This window comes from Notothenia rossii (genome assembly GCF_949606895.1).
Source record: "Notothenia rossii genome assembly, chromosome: 4".
NCBI lineage: Eukaryota > Metazoa > Chordata > Actinopteri > Perciformes > Nototheniidae > Notothenia > Notothenia rossii.
The window spans coordinates 65818791-65842492 of record NC_136902.1 but is presented as its reverse complement, the minus strand read 5'-3'; the positions used below and the strand labels follow the sequence as shown (position 1 = coordinate 65842492).

The 23702-nt window shown below is 40.5% G+C and overlaps 1 protein-coding gene across 3 annotated transcripts; it reads right to left on the bottom strand.

Annotated features, from left to right (window-relative positions):
- Nucleotides 1-563: 563 nt before the first annotated feature.
- On the bottom strand, nucleotides 564-22791 carry zbtb44 (zinc finger and BTB domain containing 44). Of its 3 annotated transcripts, none has more exons than XM_079678741.1 (6): nucleotides 22443-22774; nucleotides 17144-18247; nucleotides 15098-15212; nucleotides 10139-10290; nucleotides 8888-9188; nucleotides 564-4363 (listed from the first exon to the last, which is right to left on the bottom strand). In XM_079678741.1, the coding sequence occupies exons 2-6, from the start codon at nucleotides 18207-18209 to the stop codon at nucleotides 3961-3963; spliced, it is 2037 nt and encodes a 678-aa protein (XP_079534867.1). In that variant the 5' UTR covers nucleotides 18210-18247; nucleotides 22443-22774; the 3' UTR covers nucleotides 564-3960. The 3 variants fall into 3 exon arrangements, with proteins under 3 accessions (XP_079534867.1, XP_079534868.1, XP_079534869.1); XM_079678742.1 differs by having other exon boundaries at nucleotides 15128-15212; nucleotides 22443-22770; XM_079678743.1 differs by having other exon boundaries at nucleotides 4197-4363; nucleotides 9105-9188; nucleotides 22443-22791.
- Nucleotides 22792-23702: the final 911 nt, after the last annotated feature.

Genomic DNA, 23702 nt, shown 5'->3' with positions numbered 1-23702 from the left:
CTAACGAATGCTAAAGGAGAACTGGCTATTAAATGCGTCCAAATGAAACGGCCTTTACCCTTTATTAAAAACACAGATTTCTCTTGGTTTAAACATTAATGGAAACATGTGGGAAGATATATAAGCACACAAAGAAAAAAAGGTTTGCTCAACACTGTCTTACAAAATATTCATTAACAACTTTTCAGTACTTGACCGTTGACTGATTATTTATTTTCAATAGTATAATAACACATTTTAACAACATCTATTACAAAATTCTAGTCATTTTCAATGCAGAAGTGTAACATATCACACTTAAGCCTGGTATAAAATCTGGCAACAGGGATTATGCCGGCCTAGAAAAACGGTACTACACCGATATAGTATCAGTGAGGGTTAAAAGAGCTATGTTAAATATATTATAAGTAAATAAAGAAAAATAAGTATTAAGCTACTTTACCAAGTAGAGGCTAGTGAAATGTGTAGTTAAAAACACAGCCTTTGCTTTTTGATGATGTAGTGTTTGTAAACGTAATAACGAAGATAATAGACAAAAGAAAGTGCCAAAAAACATCTTCAGACAAGTTTTAAACATAGTTTTTTTAATTTACATTTTATACTTTTACAAAAACGACTCTTTTTAATAACAGGACTGCAAAGCCAGAACACTAGCAAAGATTAAGAACACCATAAACTCTAAAATACAGAGTGGTCTTGTCAGATTTGAACAGCCAACTGTGGAATATGATCCAGTTAAAACACTCAACACCACGAACGTTGCTTCTCCCTAAACAATGTGCACGTTGCATTACTATCCGGGATGTTTTTGTACAGTTTAAATACAGTATCAAAGACACAAAATACAACATCTGTCTCAAAGCAGGTTGTAATCAAGTAGCCTAACAGTATAAAGAATATGCAACATAGTATGAGTGTATATACTGTATAAGTATTTATATACACACTGCAGACGGTCACAAAGTGAAGAAGGCCCCCTGTACTGCCAAACTAAGCTGTTCTATTCACATTTAACAAGATTATCTAAAGATGCCATGAAACAGCAACCATAATACAAAAGTCACCAAAAATATATGCCATTATGAAGAGCTACCATATTTTTTTCTCTTATATTTTCCTACTTTTAAATAAGGACTGGAAAACGTATACAACATCAAGTGTACATTGACAAGGCATGTCCTGTATATAATCGAGATATCTTAAAACATTGCACAAGAAAAGGGATCAAAAGAAGAGGGCATGCTGAACAACATATCAAAGCTACGCTGGATGAAGAGTCATCTTGAATTAAGGCCTTGACAGAACTGAAAACATGCTCTCCACTTCACAGAACGATATGAACATGCAACTTTAAAAACAAACAGAAAGGAGCTGTTTGATGTCAAAGCTTTGTTCCATGTTTCACAGATCAAAAGGGGTCCTCGCCTATTTGATACTCCTTCAGTCACATTTGATTTGAAACAAAATACATTCTTTTTATATATATATATATATATATATATATTTTTTAAAACGACACCTGTCCATTTATTGCACACCATCGGTTCACGAAAATATTTTGGGCACTTTTGCGTTTCAACACACAGCAGCATTTCATTATAAAAAAGTTGTTTGAATACAGACACTTTGAACACAACAGATGAAAAGCATGACGTACAAATGGAGAATAGAAAACTTTTTTTCTTTTTAAATGTTGATATTGTGCAACTAGAGTTAATAGGTCCATTTACTAAGGCTAGCCTCTTAAATGCACAACATCATACAGTGTTTTAAGGGGCAAAAACAGCAGGACCCCTTTTTGCTAATAGCATGGACCACTTACAAAGATTATCTCTCTTTTAATATGTGCAATTACTGATTGCCATGGCAAATCCCCAATGAGATCGAGAACATTTGGTCCTGTAGGAAAGAAACGTGATTTGTACCCAGATAAAAAGGGCAAATGGCACAACGTTTTGACTGATAGGGTGGCGCAAGCTCTTATTAAGACAGCTGTCAGCGACTTGAATGATCAGGGTTATATTGATTCCATCATCACAGCAATAATCATCTTTACATTTTACAATCAACCCTGTGTTAGGAGGTCTTACATCCTGCTGTGATAATTCTCAATGTCGGCTGCTTGTACTACTTTCAGGGGGCGACGGAAAAAAAACGACCCAGTCACAGTCAGTAGCATTCAACTCGTGGATTATAACCACGGGTATCATTATCTCCTCAAAATACCGGCACAACAATGTCCAAGTACACAATTACAACCATGTTGGCACGACACAGATAACAGGAGTTTGAAGTTTGACCAAACAAAAATAAAAATAAAGTTGAAATTAGTAAAGTCAACTGCCAAACTGTGCTATCAGTTTAAGGTGAAGGATACACAATATATTTCTCATTTATAAGATACAACTCACAGTATTTGCATTCAATCACTTGCATTGCTTTTAAAGCAATATGATCACATACCAACAACTTGTAATCTGTTCTGACTGTAAAATGGCCATCACAGATAGCATCACTTCCTGCTCCCTGGCTGCACACATAGCTTTTATTTTTAGTCAAGGAATTTCTTTAATGTAGTTTTTCCCTTTGTGGCAACCTAGGTAAAAAAAAAAAACAGAATGCTGGTGGTTATTCTAATAAAACAAAAGTCACACAATGATTAAAAAGGAAGAGAAAAAAATACATGTTGTACCTAAGTGAAACATAACAGTCATGCACTATCATAACATATCTGCAGTGTACCTGTTGGTATATCGACCAGATTTTGAAAGCCATGTGAGATATCAATATTTAGAACAAAAACGGGCTTGAAACTGAAAAAAAAAAACTGCATTTGACAAGCAGGCCTAAGTTAAAATAAGATAAAATGCTACATTACCATAAGCCTTTTGGGGAATAGAACATTGTTATTTTGAAACCTTGTTACTCCAAATGTTAGTCTTCTATTGATTTATTTGGTTAGATTCATATAAAAAAAGAAACTTCTAGCTTTTTTTTGTTTTTGGAGATGCAAGGTTTGATTAAACAACAGTATTCAATAATAATAATAATACAAAAATAACTTATGATAGGTCAGAAATGATATACTGCACACGTGTTAAGGGAATACTCTGTCAATATAATAAAAAAAAAGAAAAGAAAAGTACTGTGTTCTTATAGATAAAAGTAAATGCACACACACACACCTGACATATCATATTTCACGACACCCAACATTCAAACACAGCATTCAAATAGTAAACTACAGTACAAGCTATTGCAATATACATAATATTGAGCTTAAACAGTTTGCCTATAGCGACGGCACTGAAGGAATAACACAGTCTCTGCCCATACAAACTAGCGTTGTCACTAAAATGAATTACAATGTTTTTTTATTGTATTTAGCTCAGTTTGCAAAGACTTGATTTGTCACTGTTGGCAAATGCAAGACCTCTCCTTCTTCCTCTACACGTTGCTTTGTTAAAATGGATCTCTCAGGCACTTTCCAAAAAGGCTTGGATTCAACAGACCTCGAATTGGCTAAGACAGAAATGACTTTAGCTAGTGCTGCATTCACGTCATATGGGAAATAAAACAACCCTCCTACAAAAAATACTGCTTCGACTCAAAAAATACTAGAGATTTGGTGATGGGCCGATTTTTTTTATCCAAAGATATCTCATGTCACCAAAGAGGAAATTGCTGCATTCAAGCTCGGGGGAAATAATTAAAACAAAGAAAATAATAATTTAATTTGCTGGATTTGGAGTAAAACATAAAGTCAAATAAGTGCATCTGTGGAAAAAAACATCATCAAGGCAACTGAAGTCTCCGGAAAACTTTCATCGGGGGGACCTGAAGGCCTTACATGATGAGGTTTCAACATGTCCGAGTTCTCCCTTTGAGCCGCCGTGGCACAGATATTCCCATATGACATGACTGCAGAGTAAGACATGGTGGGCAAGCAGGAGGCTAGAATCACTCGATGGTAATGGAAGCCAGCTCCTTGGCCTGGGAATGCTGCTCTCCTTCAAACACCTCAGGGGAACTGCCTCCTCCACTGCTGTCCATCTTGGTCTCCTCTGTCATGGCGCCCGTCTCGTCGGCGTCCATCTTCAGGGAGGATGGGGCTTCCAGGGGGTCCAGGGGCTCGGGTGAAAAGAAGCCGGAGGAACTCTCGCAATTCTGGGTAGAGGAGGAGACCTGGGAGATGACGGGCATCTGCACTGAGGAGGAGGAGGAGGAGGAGGAGGGGGCTGCGATGGAGGAGGTGCTTCCCGGGTACACGGGCTGATGGTCCGACTCCTCTATCTCATAATGGACTCCCAGAGCCTCCTCTTCCTCCTGGACCTGGCTCAGGTAGTCGGGCACGAGGAAATCACTGCAGACACCAAAAGAATGAGAGGAGTTCAATGGCTTTTCATTTGCTACATTTATAAAAAATATATATTTGTTAAATCTGTACATTTTGACAATTTAAATGATGGTACATTAGCTAGCATTTCACAAAGATATGTGCCTCAAGCTGCATTCACATGATACGCCATTTGCTCTTCCCTCAACGCAAAGTTGGGCAGAGAGCCTTCCAGTGAAAAGAGCCATTATGTTTCATTTCTATGGTAACCTCCCCTGCTAGCTTGCTACAGCTGTCATCTGATTGGTTGCGTGTCGAAACGTCAGCCATAAACAAGGTCGAATTGGAAATAATTTAAACTTTTGAACCGAGTACGCAACACTGAGGTTAGTACTACCAAGTCAGGCGGCACCGCTTTCTCCATAGAATCACAACGGCAACGTCAGTGAAAAATCTTTTTACTTTGTATCATCGTTTTACTACTGAAGACCTATCTTTTTACGTTGGCTTTTGTCTCTACTTGAAATGTGTGATATGTTTTGTTATTATGTTTGTTCCTTTCAGGACTCCACGTGGTCTGTGTTTTGTTTTTATGTTGACCTTATGTTGACCTTATGCCTCCTGTGGTTGTTGTATTAATGTTTCTTTGGTCTTACATTTTAACTTTTGTTCTTACTTGTGAAGCACTTTGTGATTTATATTTCTGTGAAACGTGCTATAATACATAAACTTATTATTACTATTATTATTATTATCATCATGTGAGTGCAGCTTTAGGATAAGAACGATGCACAAGACTGATTTAATCATTTTTTGATTTTGAAAAATTAGCTTTCAAACAGCTTAACATTCAGCATTTATGAATAGAAGTTCAAAGTCTTCAAGGACTCATCTAATAATAGGACCCTCTCAAGGGGTTTCAACTAAATTAATACATTTCAGTTAATAAGTCAATAATGACGGAGCAAATAGTCCATGTATTAATAAGTCAAGACTTTTTTTTTTTTTTTAAATGTGACAATTTGCTGAAATAATATATCGTTGGGGTTTGGACTACAGAGGCCTGTACTATGAAGCCAGATTTTCTCTTAGCGGGCTAACTTCAGGGAAAACTTGGGGTTTCCGGTCCTACGACGCTGGTTCTCTTTTTAGCGGGCTAGACCATCATGGTAACTTATGCGGAGCGGCTAACCAGTGGCCTATACTACGAATCAGGATTTTCGTTTAGCAAGCTAACTTCAGGGATTTCCGGTCCTACGAAGCTGGTTCAGTTTTTAGCGGGCTAGATAACTTATGCTGAGCGGCTAGCCTGCTCCGGATTAGGATAGGTTCCAGGATAAGAGATCAACTCAGTGAAAGCACCGCCTGCTGACCAATCAGAGCTCAGTGTGCGGAGGAAATACAGTTTAAACTGCCGTTGCAGGAAAGACGGCCGGCCAAAATCACCGACTGTGTGAACGTGAAAATGAATAGAATATCACCTCCCATCTTCAGAGCAATCAGACTATTATACTATTATGTTAAGAAAGCTTAATTAAATATCTGCCACAACATAAGTAACCGGATCAAAGTAACATTACGTGGCCTACAGTCCGCGGCACTGTGAGTGCAGATGTCGATGTGTCCCATTATCATTCATATCACATCATAATGCATCATATATTTCCTTATCTGAGTCAGCTGAGCCGTATCTGGCCGTGCAGCACTCACAGTGTCACATACTGTATACAGAAGTATTATTTTAAGCAACACATTAAGTTGACGAAACACTCGAGTCAAATGTAATTAAAGTCAGATCGTGTCTTAGACGGGGCAGTGATATCATAAACCTGTTAATGTACGCTTTCAAACACTTTTTCTTTTACCAGCTGTATTCACCTTGCAGGTGCAGTTATGTGGCTTTTATCCTGGATAAAGTGTTTAAGTCATGGATGTTTAAAGTTTAACTTCTTCATATTTGACTAATATTATAGTTGAGTTTTCATTCAGGAAGTATGACGCTGCGCTGTCAGTACGCTTCTCCATGTTTGTGATTGGTCGAATGCTCCAGATACCACCCCTTTTATGTGAACGTGCACCTAACTAGATAGGGCAAAGCTGGCTTGAGTTAACAAGTTGATAACCCGCGTCGTAGGACCGCTTAGCGAGAGCGCGTATGTTTTGGATTAGGCCAACCGGCTAACTCAAACATATCCAGGTTAGGTTGAATCGGCTTCGTAGTACAGGCCTCTGGTCACAAAAACCGAGAAATGTAAGGAGGAAATGTGGGTTTGAATAAATAAGTGATGGGCATGTGTTAATGTACAAGTTGCACTTCGGCTTTTGTGTCAGTTTAGTGAAGTACTACTATTTTTGTTTCATTCGGTTTAATTTACTCCTATCTCAGTAAGTGATTTAGTACATTTCCCAGAATGCCTTTCACCAGCCATCCAAAAAAGTAGTTGTCTTTACTCAAGGATGTATGCATGAAGGAACGGAAATATAGAAAGTTAGCTTAAGACAAGAGTCAATGATTCAAACTGAAGAACAATATATTCTGGTCTGTGGAGGCTACTGCTGTAACCAATACCCATACATTGTATCTGCTGGATTTTTCCCTTTACAACTCGATTTTAGGGCAAGCATTTAAACTAAATTACTGTCATTTTACACAGCTGATTTATGGCGGCTAAGAAACTAATCCTGTAGTCAGATAGGAAACTGGTTTTTAAAAAATGATTTCATCACATCCATTGGAGTTCCTAACATATACGGCTTCCATCAAGAACAGTAGGAATCACAGCTCAGTATCCAGTATTAATAGTTAAGGTGGAGTCGAACTTTCCTCACAAAGCGACAGCTGAATCTGACAAACTGCTCTTCAAACCAGAATAGTTAACATATATTTTTATGTGCAGACTGAGGATGGGTGTTAGGAGTCTGACTGTAATGCCAGATAATTTTCCACACTGTTATGATCTCAGCGAGGACCTTCTACAATAAAACTCTTGAGCAGTCAATGGCCCGTTTGAGTCCTGCCGACCTGTGAGGGCTTGAGTTGATTAAGAAGTGGAAAAGTCTGGGAAATAAAAACACTCTTCCACTTTATAAAGACACTGTGTTCTGACTTTCAGGAGGCAGGCTGAGCTGCTGATAAAAACAAACAACCCACTCTATTTCATTAAAGCTCTGGTAAAAAAATAAACATGTGTTTTAGGTTTGTCACACTGCTGAAAATAATGTTATTAAACCACCCAGGCACATTATAATGATACAGATATTACCAAGTGTAAAATTAGGTTGCAAAACTGTGAAAAAATAAGCAGTATTTTATACTGACAGCCCTAAAATAAATGCACAATCGCCGGTCAGGGTTGATTACAAATTAACACAATATTAACGACATTTCCTTATAACCACTTTTTTAGATGGTCCATTGGCCGACTAATACGGTGGCCCATGGCGATTTCTCACAGATGGCCCGTACCTCACTGCTAGCTAGCAAACGTTAGACTGCTTTAAGCTCATGATTGAGCGGTGGAACCACTGATGCTATAAATACTGCTCTGTATATAGTTCTAGGGGAGGGCTATGTTATAAGTGATGACCCCAGGATTTCTGGGCCGCCCAGAGATTCCTAAAACAAAACAGTCCAACTCTACAATTCAGTTCTCACCTGATCCTTATTAAGAAACAAATCTTAGATTTGACTTTAATTTATGACTGAAGAGTATGACTTTAAAATTAGGGATTCAAAATAAACTGAAGTTATGTGAGGTTTTTAAGATCACTGCAGAGTTGGGTTCTTATATTGGCCGTTGATCAATGTATTACTAAATGTTATTTTCTTATTATTGTCTACTTGATAATTACTCCTTTACATCGCATTTGTCAGTAAACAGAGCCAAGTGTAACTTCAGGTGTTTGCCATCTCTGTATAAAATCAAAGGAATAGTTCAATATTTTGGGAAATGGCCTTATTCACTTTCTATTTGAGAGTTAAAAAAGGAGAATGATAGCACTCTCATGTATGTAGCTTAGCGTAAAGCGTACAGACTGGAAATGGGAAAAAGGCTTTCTATGCAGATGTCACAAAGTCCATATTTTTTTACCTTTAAAGCTCACTTCTTAACATTGTTGACCTCGTTTGTTTAATCTGCAAAGACGTTTTCTGGGTTTATAACAGCTTCCTGGCCAGGTTCAATAACTTTTTGTAGTCTCCAAAGGTCACCTGATATTTATTCCCAAACGGGAAATGCTCTAACAGCTAATTGAAATGCAGTTTGTCTCCAAAATCAAATTTTTGGGATAAAAATGTATAATCTTCCCGAAATGTAAATCTATTTCTCAAAATAAGTTACATTTTCAATGAATACCATCAAGTACTTCAGGTACTCTTGATCTGAGCATCAAAATCAAGTGCAATCATGTCGGAAACAATTCTACACAACAAAAGTCATAGAGGGAAAACGATTAAATGGACCTAAGGTATGAGAGTCTAAACTTGAGTAACTTTTTGATCCAGGTGAGATCTGAGTAAATGATGAGGGTCAGCGCCCCCGGACTCCTCACCTGCTCTGGAAGTAGTTTGCTAGTTCAGATGCCTCATGGTTCAGACTCCTCAGGTGTACAATTAAATTGCCAGAGTTGGTGAACATGGCCCCACACGTTTTGCACTCGTAAATCCGCGGCTTGCGGATTATGTGTCGGGAGACCCTCATGTGGTGCTTATATTCACCGAAGGACGTGAATGTGGCGCTACATATCTGGCACCGGAAACAGCGTTTACCTTCGTGCTTCAGCCGATGCATCTTTAGGGAGTAGGCCCGTGTGAACTTTTTCCCACAGCGGTCACACTGGAAAGGCTTAATGCCTGAGGGGAGAAGAAAACAACAGAGTTCAGCTGTTCTGTGCATAAGCGTCACATGTCTTGGTATCGGTGTGTGGGTGAAGGTAAGACGAGGGTGAATGACATGGTACCACAAAGTCCGCCTTAACTGTTTTCCGAATAAAAATCACCCCCAGAGTAACTGGGAAGAATGAGTACTTCAGTGGTATTTGATCCCTCCACCGTAGAGCTCTTACACTACATCTTGACAAGTTTGCAGATACATAGATCCTTTTTTTTGTTTTGCTATGCTTGTGATGTGGGCTTGGGAGGTTTCCCTTTCACACAATCATTTCAAATCAATAGTCCACAAATCAATGTATTTTACTTTAATATAGTTAACAAATGTTTAAGTGCTGTTAATTTGAAGGGATGGATTCCAACTGATTTCAGATTCAGGTCTGCGTCTTCTTTATACCATGTGTTATTCACAACATGTTTTTATTTAAATGCTTTGTGATTCATTATTGAATTATTATTTCCCCTAAAAAACCCTCATATGAAGATGTTTAAACTCAAAATCAGTACATTATCAAGCACATGGCACAATCATCACATAAACATATCAACAGAAAGCATTACATTATTTTAAATAAATGTATTTGAAAATAAACCAATCGTTTATTTTCTATTCAACTTCATCTAGCGATTTTAGGATCTGTTGAAAGCTGACAAAGGGTTATTTAGCCATTTAGTTTTTTTTTTTCGACAAACATTCATTTGCAGTGTCATTGGTACATCAAATAATTACCAAAACATAAATGATTGCTGGGGTTGCTGTTTTTATAATCAATTTATCGAAATAACATGTGTATTTTCCCTAGAGATTACATGTCAAACAGTGTTACACACAATTACATGTGAAATCGGAGGATGAATACTAAGTTGCCCAAGATCAATACTCTTTAAGTTTTCTTTTACCCCATCTCACATACCTGAGTGTATGAGCATATGCTGCTTCAGGTTTTGGATGCGTGTGAATCTGACGCCACAGGTGGGACATTGGAAGGGCCTGTCGGGGCCGTTGGTGCCTGACCTGGCAGAGGGGCTGATGTAAAGGTGGTACGGATACTGAATACCCTCTAACCTGAAACACAAGGAGAGGAAACATCAAAGTGCTATTCAGTAGGGATGCTCCGATCGGGAATTTGTGGGGCCGATCGCCGGAATCAGTATCGGCCGATACCAATCGCCGATCCGATCGGGTGGGTACGGGCTATGGGGATCTTCTCTTTAAAGTGAGCGCTTCTACAAACAACGACAACCAACATAATTATTAGATTTAAATGAAGTACATTATTCAAGTTTACATTAACTTTGGATAATAACACAGGAGAACGGGAGCCTCTCTTTTCCTCTCTCCCCTCTCTCTCTCTTCTGACAGCCCGTCAGTATCGTCTCATGCAGCTCACTGATCCAGTAAGGAGTGACCCGACAGAAGAAGAAGAAGACTAAATATATGTATAACTAGTTTAGCTTTTTCCAGAGGTAGATAAAATAGCTACGTGTGTTAGGTCTAACTCTTAGTGTGTGTGTTGCTCCGCTCACCGGTCCGTCACAGCGGGCGGAGCTGCAGGATCTCTGCTTCACACACGTTGCATACCGCTATTTTATTGTCATTTTTCGGATTCACCTTAAAATACTGCCAGACCGGTGAAGCCATTTTGGCGAGCTTGTTTTGCCACGCACAGAGAAAAGTGTCATGTATTTTACGCCATGTGATCGGCCTTTAAAGAGAGCACCGATCGATCGGAGCATCCCTACTATTCAGTAGAACATTTCTACTTTCTTAAGTAGAAGTAGCAGTACAACTACTCTGTTACAAGTATAAATCCTGCATTTAAAGAGTTACTTAAAGGGGACATATTATGAAAACTCACTTTTTCAGTATTTGTAAACATACATTTGGGTTTCTAGGATTCCTACCAACCAACCAACTGTGAAATAAGACATCTCAGTCAGAGTTTTGTTGAATGCTTTGGTCCAAAAACATGGGTTTCTTCCTATAATAATAATAATAATAATAATAATAATAGTAATAAGAATAATCCTTATATTTATTATAATGCTTTTTCAATTACTCTTAAAGCGCTCCTTACAAATACACATTACACATACATATCATACATGTAATGTTCATGTACTGTGGACAATACCCACAGGAGCAAGTTCAGGTGAAGTGTCTTGCCCAAGGACACAACGGCTTTACAGACGCAGCGGCGGCGGGTTTCACCCCCTTGATCTGATAATCAATGCACAGCGCACTGCGCCACACCGACCATCTTCACACCTCGAAGTCATCAAGGCGCTTTACAAGTACACATTGATATCATACATGTACTGTGGACAATACCCACAGGAGCAAATTGGGGTGAAGTGTCTTGCCCAAGGACACAACGGGTTTCGAACTGCAGTTCCCCAACGCCCCCTTGATCTGATGATCAAACGCACAACCCACTGTGCCACCCCGCCCGATATCACATAAAGGCCATGACACACCAAGACGATTTCGGCCGTCGATAGATATCTGGCCATCGATGAGCGTTGTGTCTCCCTACTCAGATTGGTGTGTCCCGCACCGTCGTGTCTTTTTGGCCGTGCCGACACCTTCCGCGGCCGATTCACCATGTTGAATCGGCCGCGGAGGCTGTTGGCAAAATAAATCAATCTGATTGGCTGTTCAGCTTAGCGAATCAGTGCATGAGAAGCGAAACGGAAGTGAGGTACGCAAACAAACGATTAGGCACACACAGACGGCTATTATTTTTCATTTTCATCTCACCTGGATGCAAGAATTTATTTTACATCATGGCGATCTGGAATGAGGAAACCGAAGACCAACTCACTTGCCACGTAATTTGCTGCCACACTTCCTGCATGAAGTGGACAATAGCTTCTTCAAGTATTTAACGGACAGGACGATGTGGCTAAAAACATTTTTTATTGTATTACTTACTATTTTTAACTTAATGTATTTTAGTCGATTGTTTACATTGTGCAGTTTTACATTTGATAATAAACCACTTTTTACCGTTACTGCAAAATACAACACTTTATTTCGTACTTTCATACTACAGCCATTAGATAACACAACATTATAATGAGGATAAAATTAGCTATACTACAATAAAAGTCAGAAGATACAGATGTACATGATGATACATCATTTGTCTGTCAGTGTTATGATGTTGTATATTAATATAATCTTGGATTATAATTACTGATGCATTGAATGTGGTAGCAGCAGTACTTTAGGGTTGCCAGCCACAATGCTTAAATAGTTTCTTTCTATTTCAGAGAGCTAAAGTTTGTATATATTACGCAGTCCGCCTTCCGGTTGTTCCCTCTTTTGAATGACGAATACACACTACCGCCGCCTGCTGGAAAGGAGTTATTGCCACTCACGCATGCGCAGTGCGTACGTGTTATTTGGCCGTCGGCTGAAGTCTTTGCGGTGTGTTCCAGTGAGACCTTTTGGCCAAGAAGCAGGAGACGTGAGGCGACACAACAATCGGGTCGTGTTCTTTGGTGTCAGTTTGGTGTCTCAGGGCCTTAAGTCCCTCATAAGAGTCTCTTCAGCCAGGGTTTGAGATCTAGCAAAGGTGCCTAATTTCTCACAAGCCAATCAGATCAGACTTGTTTTCATCAGGAGGTGGTCTTAAAGAGACAGGCACCAAAACGTAGCGTTTTGGACAAAGGGTGAATACAGCTATATCCAGGAGGACAGTATGAGAAAAAAACATTTTCTTTTTCCATCATGAAAGTTTTTAAACATGTCCAAGTAGAAACCCAAAATATAATCATAAACCTTAAGATGAGCATGATATGTCCCCTTTAAAGATGGGGTAGGTAATTCACTTCAGAAAACCCCTTTTTGTTATATTCCATGGAATGCTCTTAACATCCCGATAGCAATGAATATCTTAAGTGCTTTGGCAACAAATACATAAAAAAATGTCATCTGTGGAAGCCGTAGCGCTGTAAAAAGCACAACCAATCATCTGTGCCGGCCCGGCTAAAATAACTGGATGGCCTACCTGCCTGTCAGCCTTCCATCTCGTGCACAAACTTATCTCGTGCCCTCATTAGTTGTGCACGTTCGTGTGTGTTGGAGGAGGGGCTCTGTAAGGAAGTCTGAAGGAAGGGGCAGATTTTTTTCGGCTGCGTACTTTCAAATTCTAGCGCACTCGAGCTGGTTTCTCCATTCTTACCTATCCTACCTTTAAAGGTCCCATGTCATGCTTTTCCGGTTATTACCCGTCCCCTTGTGTGTTATGACGGTTTTGTAAACGGTCTGCAGAGTCAAAACCCTCAAAGTACACCCTGTAGCGAGTAAAACTCTAACACAGAAAAATACCTCCCCAAAACGCTTCGTTGGAGATACGTCACTGTCCATTGATTCTTCCGGGTAACTCATGATGTCATGCGTTACCCGGAACCAAATGGACCAAACCGTGGAGCCGTTACGTTAAGCCCCCGCTGATTGGTCCAAATTGACCAATCCACGGACTTCCTCACACACACACTCAGTGCATGCTCTGCTGATCTCTCCTCCCTGGCTGCAGGCTGATAACAGACAGTTGGGATCACGGCGAAATTCTCTCTGCAGACCTATTCTCACAGCGTTTATCAACCTTTTCCTTACTCAATATCAAGCCACACTTATTGTTTTTACTTCGGCTGTGACTTTGTGTGTGCTCAGGGTGAGTTTGGCTTGGTTTCACTGTGTATTGCTAAACAAGGAAACCACACCTCCACGGAGCTCAGCGCGATTCACAACGTCCCAACCAATCAGAGCACACTGTGCTCACAGGGAGGGTGGCGGCTGGATTGGAGCTACAACAAGCCGTTAAAGGCAGAGAGTGAAATTCAGTGAATACACGTAGTTTACAGAGATGCTGTATGAGAAACCAAAGTGATTTTGGAAAATCAACTCCGCACAATATAAATCTATTCTAGTAAACCTCAACAATGGAATTATGATCAGTGGAAATGGCCATGACATGGGATCTTTAAGTAAGTGTACACAAGTATACGAATCTATATATACTTAAAGTAGATACAGATGCTTATTCAGATTTGTTTCTGACAGTTGGTCAATAGGGACTGTCCACGACACTATAAACCAATAAACTAAACTAAACTGATAGCTGTTAACACATTATTAACCCACACTAATAGAGTGGTGCAGGATTAAGACTTAAAACCCAGACGTGAGTTAGCATTTTACCATTTCCTGTCCCCTTGCCACATCACAGAGTGGTGTTAAAATGTGAAGATTATCCTGCTGAACAAAATGTGTCATAAATGTGTCTTTGCCACAGATTTTATAATCCAAAATCGAATGAAAAAATACCAATGTTTGTTTTCGAGGGAACCCTTTTGATGCTAACTTCTGGGTCGGACTATAAAAATATGTCATCACTGCACCACTCTATTAGTGTTGCTGTGGTGTAAATGCCTAACAAGCCGCCCAGCTGCAATGATAACCAGATGTACAAACAGATTATATCCATAAAATATGGCCAGCTGCAGTATACTAGGCAACTGCGTCCCTAGTGCACATGTCGGGGAGTACAATCAGCCACAATGTTGCGTGTATTGTTGTGGCTTTCAGGAGTTTCAGACCACCATAGTTAAGGTGGTATAATGCGTCAGCTTTGTTTGACGTTCAAAGATTTCCAGTTAGATGCCACGTTAGCTTTCACATTAAATGCATCACCCATGTTTGTGGCTCGAGGCTTTTGCAATATGCAGCCAGCATTCTTTATATTAAACGACATCACGTCTTTGACATTTCAACATGCCACTTAAATGTATTATCCAAACAGGTGTGTCTCAGACTTCCAGTTGTGAGTTCTACGTCTATATATGCTTTACTGCTTATGACTTGCCTGACTGCAAGTTGGAACAAATCACGATACCTTTCATCGTCTTCTACGTGTCCTCCAGGGTTAGAGGTGCCCTGCATTGACGGCAAGCCTTCAGACACTCCCTCATCCATCGACCCTGGAGAGAGGAAGAAAGGACTGAGTCATATGGCAGCAGCTCTACTGACTACAGAATAAGGTCTAGAGCAGTGGTTCTCAACTGGTGAATCGCGACCCAAAAGTGGATCGCGGACCGGTTTCGAGTGGGTAGCAGATGTGTGAGTGAAGAAAAACAATTTATTTATTTTTGGGGGAAAAAGTCAAACTTTTATTTTGAAGGCCCGATTTTCTAACGCTGTGCGTTAGTCAGCGTTGGGCTGGAAGTACCGGGGACCATAAACGGTTTTGAAAACTTCTGTCACATAGTGATCATCTTCTCAATAAAATATCTTTACTGAGTCTTCTGGCCAATCAGAATCAAAATTGTTGCCGGAAGTCCCCACGGAGAATAACTTAGCGGTAGAACCATTCTTTATACATCCATGGGTACAACTTCAGATAAAAATGAACACATAATGAAATATGACCCCCGGTTTGATGATTGACAGGTCACAGAACAATGGGAGCTATCTACCCTTACCCACAATTTAAAGTAAAACTCCTCTTTACTCTTCTCGCAGCAAGATGTCAGAACAAAGTAAAAAACAAACAATGGCATAAAATATTATTAATATGTCGGGTAGTAATAGATTTATTTATTTTCTTGTCAGAGTGTACCAGAATGCATAGTTTATGTTAGTATTTCAAAAAATCTCCTGGGGGAGGATCCCCCCAGACCCCCTTGCTGGGGTTGGGTTTTCAGCATGTGTGCCTTTTTATATAGTTCAGCTTTTTCTCCATCATCTCATTAAACCTTTTTTAAAAGCATACTTTAGTTCTGTGAAGGGATATAAGGGATATATGCACTGTACTTCACTTTTATTAATATTGTATGCTGAAAAGTGTATATATATATATATTACAGCACAATTTTTTGTTGAATAGATTTGAGTGCTTCAAAATGTTGGGTCACGATGTATTGACCAAGTAAAAAGTGGGTCCCGAGGCCTGACCAGTTGAGAACCACTGGTCTAGAGCATGTTGGATGGGGTTAGTTCAGTTTCCAATTAACTGTGCTATTCAACAGATTAGGAAAAACATGCAAGTCTTTCAAGTTCCTTTTTTATTTATGGTAGGGCAAAACAGTTTTATCAAACAGCATTTGGGCCACCGGGCAATAAAGCTTTCCCCTGAGATAAATACAAATAAAACACACTAGTTGATGAGGCATGCTCAGGACAGGGAGATAAAGCAACAGCATTGTTCTTGGTTTGCAGGTAGGAACTTGTGATCCTCTGTATTATTTCTAAAAATACAATTAATGTTATTTATTTCTAACATATTCCTTGGATGGTTTGGATGCTTGCTATATAACAGCATACTTGGACAAGCAACATTGTTTACACAGATTTTCATATTTCTAACATATTTCTAACAAACCTGTTGTTCACTATACATTTTAAAGAAGACATATTCTGCACTTTTTCAGGTTTCTTTTTGTATTTTGTGTCTCTACTCTACTGTGACATGTCTCCATGCTTTAATGTTCAAAAAGCTCTTTATTTCTCATACTGCCTGTGCTGCAGCACCTCTTTTCACCCTCTGTCTGAAACCAGAGCCCAGTCTGCTCTGATTGGTTAGCTGGCTCTGTTGTGATTGTTCAACCGCTTAGAGATGTCCCTTCCCTTAGCCTATCACATACAATGTGTTGGAGCGCTATTAGATGCATGAGTGTTACTTAGTGATGTCACTTTGTTACGAAAGTAAACAAAATATTCCAATAGAAGTGTTTCAGGCAAGGGGGGGAGAGTGTATGAGAGAAACTCTAGCTTTGGCAGATCATTTACATGGACCAAAACCTATATAAACACACTAAAGGAAAGGAACAAAATCCAAAAACATCATAGGGCCTCTTTAATATAAAGGCTGTCAATCATGAATGGATATTTCAGGTAAGGAGGACAGCCCTACCTATAGAAGAAGACTGTGGACTGATGAGGAGCTCCTCCTGGACCTGTTCACTCCCTGGCACCGTCTGCTGGTCACTCAGCGAGCTCTGGGAGGCGCTGACCGGCTGCGAAGACGCTTCTTGGACCTCTTCATCACTGAGCCGCTCCACTTTCACCCTCACATCTACATCCTCTGCCGGCATTGGTGACGACACCACCTTGGAGCTTTCACATGCGAGGAAGTCGCTGAGCCGCCGGCCAACCACCACCCCTGACGTCTCCGCGGTGCCCTGATCCAAACAACGAGGGCTCTCGGAGAGCTTTGATTTGTCCGAGTGGAACCTGCGGTCGATACCGAAGGGGAAAGTCCATGGGAAGGCCAGAGAGGACTCCACAGGCTGCGCAGTGCTGTCTGAGAATGACAGGGAAGGGTTGGGGATATGAGGGGAGGTGTTGACCATCTGCGTAGTGCATTTGAGCGGACTCTCAGGCGATGCCACTGTCACAAAGCTTTTACGTTTCCGTCGCGATTCGCGGCATATAGGAACGTTTCTCTCCATCACGCTGCAGTCGGACGAAACAGGCGACACGCTGCCGTCCAGTGGTGTGAGCGCACAGTTCGATGAGGCGCTCTCCGGTGCCGATTCGTGCGGTTTATCTGCCATAATGTTGTTATTGTTGCTGTTGTTACTCGCCGTCCACAGAATGCTAGACTTCATGAACTCCGAACATGTGCTTGCAACAGCGAACATCTGCATGTAACTCGCAGCTGCCAAGACGTCGATGATATTCTCTGTGCTAATAGAGAGCGTAGACGTGTATGCATATTCCAACAGAGGAGCGAAGCCACTGACGGTCACGTGATGAAGATCCAAAACAAACTTATCCTCCTCCTCGGGCCGGCCCACCAGTTTTGAGCGGAAGAATTCACTGCAGCAGACCAGGACCACTTTGTGGGCCAGGAAGAGCTTATCTTGGACCCGAATGGTGACATCACATAAGTGACCTTGGTTGCGTAGAGCATTGAGCTTCTCAAGCATCTCGTGGCTGTGGGAGGTGGAGCTGTGGGTGAAAGTTTTCACCCCCATGTCAGAGTCAGTTTATGACCGTGTACAGGAAATACGTCCTGCAGAGAGATGGGAGAAGAAACAAAATAACATTTAAAATAAGACAAAACCATATGAGCTGTACCTCAGGAGAACTATTCTTGTAGGAAAACCAAACATGTGGCTGTTTGGACAAAAACTTTCTTTATTAAGCTTTGTGTAGCATTTTACATGATTACTGTAGTGTTTTTACATTGCAATAGCATGTACTGTGAATACCTAACTAAACAAATTCAAACTCTTGCGGTTTAAGAACCAAGTGTCAAATGACAGATATAACAGGGGACTCTCACTAAACTCCACCATTACAAATCAATAAAGACTAAATTAATAGTTAAACCCCACACTACAAAACACCAGCACCATGGTAAAGATGGGATTAATTAACACTAGAACCGCCAGAGATTTTTTATATATAAAACCGCCACCGGGGTCAAATTGACCCAGCATTAGAATGCATTGATTTTCAAAGTAAAAGTATTGCTTTAAAAATAAAAATGGTCCTGAGGTATTGGTATTTTGACAAGCAATTTTGTTAAATTGTTTCGTTTATTAACGGTACAACATAGGGTTTCGTGAGGCGGTTGTCGTTGTTGGGTGAAAAGCAAACAGTTGTTTGCTGCGGAGCAAAGCGCAAGCAGTCTCGCGGGAGCGCGCTCCTTCACTACAGACTGTCGCTATCAATCTATCTCTCAATCTATAAGGAACTGCAGTAGACAAAAGGCGTTGCTATAGCAACACGTCATGTCCTACCTCTCCGACAGATCCCACTTCATCTCCCTCAACAATCACTCCTCTACCACAGCTTCAGTCACCCAAGGTTTTCCCCAAGGTTCAGTACTCGGCCCCCTCCTCTTCATCATCTACATCCTCCCCCTTGGTCAGATTCTCCGCCATCACAACCTGGACTTTCACTGCTATGCTGACGACACACAGATCTACCTCAGCACCAAATCCCCCCACAACCCCCCTCTCACACACATCGAATCCTGTCTGACTGCAATAAAATCCTGGATGCAACACAACTTCCTCAAACTCAACAGCAATAAAACTGAACTCCTCCTCATCGGCTCCAAATCCACCCTCAGCAAAACCCCCAACCTGACACTCACCATCGATGGCACCCCTGTTTCCCCCTCCACCCAGGCACGCAACCTTGGCGTGATATTCGACCCCACCCTCTCCCTCGACCCCCACATCCGCCAAGTTGTAAAAACCTCATTTTTCCACCTCCGCAATATCGCCAAACTCCGTCCCTCTCTCACCCGCCCCGCAGCTGAGCGACTCATTCACGCCTTCATCTCCTCCCGCCTTGACTATTGCAACTCACTCCTCTTCGGCATCAGCACAACATCCCTCAACAGACTCCAGCGTGTCCAGAACGCAGCCGCCAGACTCCTCACCCACACGAAATCATGGCATCACATCACCCCGGTCCTCAAAGAACTCCACTGGCTTCCCGTCTCACACCGCATTCACTACAAACTCCTGGTCCTCACCTATAAAGCCCTCCACCATCTGGCCCCCCCCTACCTCACTGACCTCCTCATCCTCTACCAACCACCCCGGTCCCTCAGATCCACCTCAGCCGGTTTGCTCTCAATCCCCAAGGCCAAACTCCGGAGTTTCGGGGACAGAGCCTTCTCTGTGGCAGCCCCGAAGCTCTGGAACTCCCTCCCCCTAGACCTCCGTGAGTCTGATTCCCTCACCCTGTTCCAGTCCCGTCTCAAAACCCACCTCTTCAACTCTGCTTATCCTTAAACCCGCCCCTCCCCCCTCTGAACCAACATCCTCCTGACTGCTTTTCTGTTTTTGTTTTGTTTTGGTTTTTGTTTTTGTTTGTGTTTTTGTTCTGTTTGTCGACCTGACTCATAATGTAAAGCGTCTTTGGGTCTAGAAAAGCGCTATATAAATCCCATTTATTATTATTATTATTATATTTGTTTACACGCAAAATCAATAGCGCGAAAAGGGGTGGGGTCAATATGACCCGCTTGGCGGAAATAGGTATAAATGGCAATTATTTTTCCGATTTCTTCAATCTGACTTCATATTGACCATTTTTAGCAACATAGGGTGCTACATAACACACTTTCAGGAAAAGTCACGGACTGGGAGACTTTAATATGTTATTGAAAAAAAGTTTCATACAATAAAAAACAGCTCTGGATCAAATTGACCCCGTTGGCGGTTCTAGTGTTAAAGCCAACCACATTGTGGAAGGCAGTGGGTATCAGTAGAATAAAATACTAAGGTTCCCTCTGAGGGAAAGGGGGGGTGAAATCAGGGTAGGGAGCACGGAGGACAAAATGCCAAGTTATGTAACAACAATCAAAGCAGATGCGCAGCGATGTGAGCCAGACCCATGTGGAGGCCAGTGCACTACAGGATGCTCAGCAGCTGTCTGTGAGACATGTGGATTCTCTGAGGCATGAGATTTTCCATCAAACAAAAGCTCAAGTGAAGGGGCTCTCGGAGGGAGGGAGGGAGAGAGAACACACACACACACACACACACACACACACACACACACACACACACACACACACACACACACACACACACACACACACACACACACACACACACACACACACACACACACACACACACACACACACACACACACACACACACACACACACACACACACACACACACACACACACACACACACACACACACACACACACACACACACACACACACACACACACACACACACACAGAGTGAATTATAGACCAGGGCTGGGGAGGTGCAACAGGACCACGAAACTGGGCTTGGAGGAAAAAAAACTTAATTTCCACTATGGGGGTTTCTAAAGGATAACATATATCCTCTAGGAGGATTATTTAGCTCCATGATCTCTATTAAGTTCTTCCTGACCAGAAAGACTGTGGAGTATTTGAGCAATGATTCATACAAATACAACATGATATGAATTACAACATACATAACAGTATTCTACTAAAGGGAATAAAACGGTGCAGTGTACAAGAACAAAATTATAATGTTGCTTTATCTTTTACAAAAAATATAGTGGTTATACCTTTGGCTTATGCCTAGTAACTAGTTAAAGACAATTCAACATTTTAAAAGGAAATACTGTGGCAGACATATATAAGCAATATATAAGCAACAAATCAATATATATATAAGCAACAAATCAATATAAGCAGCAAATCAATATATTGATTTGTTGCTATAAGGTTATATAAGGTTTATGATTATATTTCGATATTGAATTTATTTAGGGAATTAAGAACCATCTTTTAGCTTCTTAAATAAGGATCTGTTGATTGTTTTTGGTTTCACTTGAGCACTCACTTACATTGAACACATTTACCTTGTTTTGTTTTCTTATTTAAAAAAAACTAAAAATCTATTTTAAGGCATGACTGGAAATGAATGGCATTAGTTGTAAAAATGTTATACGTATATATCAACAAACGACATAATTAAGAGACAGTAACAACAACAGTTTAGAAACTACTCTAATTTCATACATAAATAATCATGATGGTGAAATAGCAGAGGAGGCGTATCCTTCAACCTGGTACTTTTACTCTGTTTACATCAAGTACGCAAGCAAGTGACAACAAGCGCTAGGTTGAGACAAACTGCCGAGGGCTGCACACAAACGGCACAAAGATTGTTTAATGTATTTATGTTAGGCATGGGGCTAAGTGACTAGTGATGCTGTACAAACACGTTTGCAACAACAATCACAGTTTAGCAAACACTAGCTAAGTGTCAAGCTGTTACGTCAAGTCGGCCAGGAGATGAAAAGTGCATCCGGCAGTAACTATCAAATTAAAAGACAGGTGCCCACGCCAATTATTTTAGCTTCAAAATTATGTACTGAATATAATAAATACTACTGTTTATTTTTCAATGAATTGATACATCGATACAACCCTTACTATAGATACAACAGTGGCATTTTATAAAGGCGGAATAAATAAGAAGTCCATCAAACAACCTTTTATTGTTAAGGCGAATTAGCTACATTTCCGGTTTGACCGTGAATAACCATCGACGCAGACTCTCCACATTAGCTAACTACTCTTAGCTACGAAGCTATCATACCCGATACACACAGTATTATTATTTACCAACTTGGACATTATTAATGTGTACACAACAAAGTATCCGTATTAAAGTACACACCGCAGGGTTACAGTAATCTGACAGACAGCACGAAGGGGGTTTACCTTCTGGGATGAGGCCCTTGGTATCTGCTGGGCCTCGGGATGCAAAAGCTCAGCTGACAAAAAGCAGCGATGGTGGGAGACAGCGGTGAGCCCTGCCGCTTCGCTCCGGTCACTCACATTCCCTGCGCTTCTCAGGCAGTTGTCAGCCTGCCAGCCGCCAAACTTACATCTGAATTAACGCTCACAAGAATTAACATGACAACAGGCTAAAGTTAAAAGTTGTTGAGGTGCTGTTATCATTCCTTTGTGCTCCCCTGTCTTTTCTGCGCTCTATTTGTATCCCCACAATGCAACGCGCATCTCTCACGGTACTGTACAGTAACAGGAAGTCTCACATTCGGCAACATTTACAAAATAACTCAGGCACTGCTCAGACATTTGATAAAAATCACATTTATTCACACTTCTGTGTACCTGGTAATCTGATCATAACATGCTCATATCATACACACTAACATATATTTTATTTTTAATTATATTTTAAATGTATTGTAAAATATGGATGTATTGATGTTTTTTTCACTTTTCCATTCACACCTTGAACTTTTTCATACAACCATTCTCTTCAGTAAGGTGAATTATATTAATTTGTAGGTGTCTATGACACTTTTACTGTGTAGCTATATGCTTCCTGGGGAAAACAATGATGTATGATGTTAATTCCCCTTATTGTAATGTTTTAATGCCAGACATTAAGAATATTACTATTATTATGAATGCATTTCTCCATATTGATGAATCTCTGTGAAAACACCAGGGACAGTGATGGATATACATTTCTATTCCTGATAGATTTTGATATGTTATATTTAATATATTTGTTTGACTGTTGTCTAACCTTAATCATTTTGTATTTGAAAATGATTAAGGTTACAGACAACAGTCCAACAAATATATTAATTTGTAACTCATTTGGTCTTTAAATCGAATATGCTCTGCTAGCTGTGAAAGAATAAGATTGGTATTAAATAGGATATTGTTACACATGAACCTGTTTCTGATCTGATATATCTTACAGTATGTCACTGTTGATTCATGTTAAATGAAGGTTTCTCCCATTCCTCTGCTGCTGAGTATGCTTTTATGGCTGTCTTTATTTAAGATGCCTGAGCAGAGAAGTGATTCCCATGTCTGAGGATTTTACAGAAGATCTTAAGGTGTTTTAGTTGTAAAACCTGCAATTAAATACCTCGCCCAACTTTTATAAGCTGTTGACCCAACTCAAAGGATTCCAATAATCTGGCTTTCATTGGTGTGTTT

Bases quoted from the DNA above. Each gene is read 5' to 3' on its own strand.
- zbtb44 (XM_079678741.1), bottom strand. From the start codon at position 18,209: ATGGGGGTGAAAACTTTCACCCACAGCTCCACCTCCCACAGCCACGAG. The intron at 15,213-17,143 runs GTAGGGCTGTCC...TCCTCTCTCCAG, and splicing joins TCCACAGTCTTCTTCTATAG to GGTCGATGGATGAGGGAGTG. The intron at 9,189-10,138 runs GTATGTGAGATG...TTCTCCCCTCAG, and splicing joins GCATATGCTCATACACTCAG to GCATTAAGCCTTTCCAGTGT.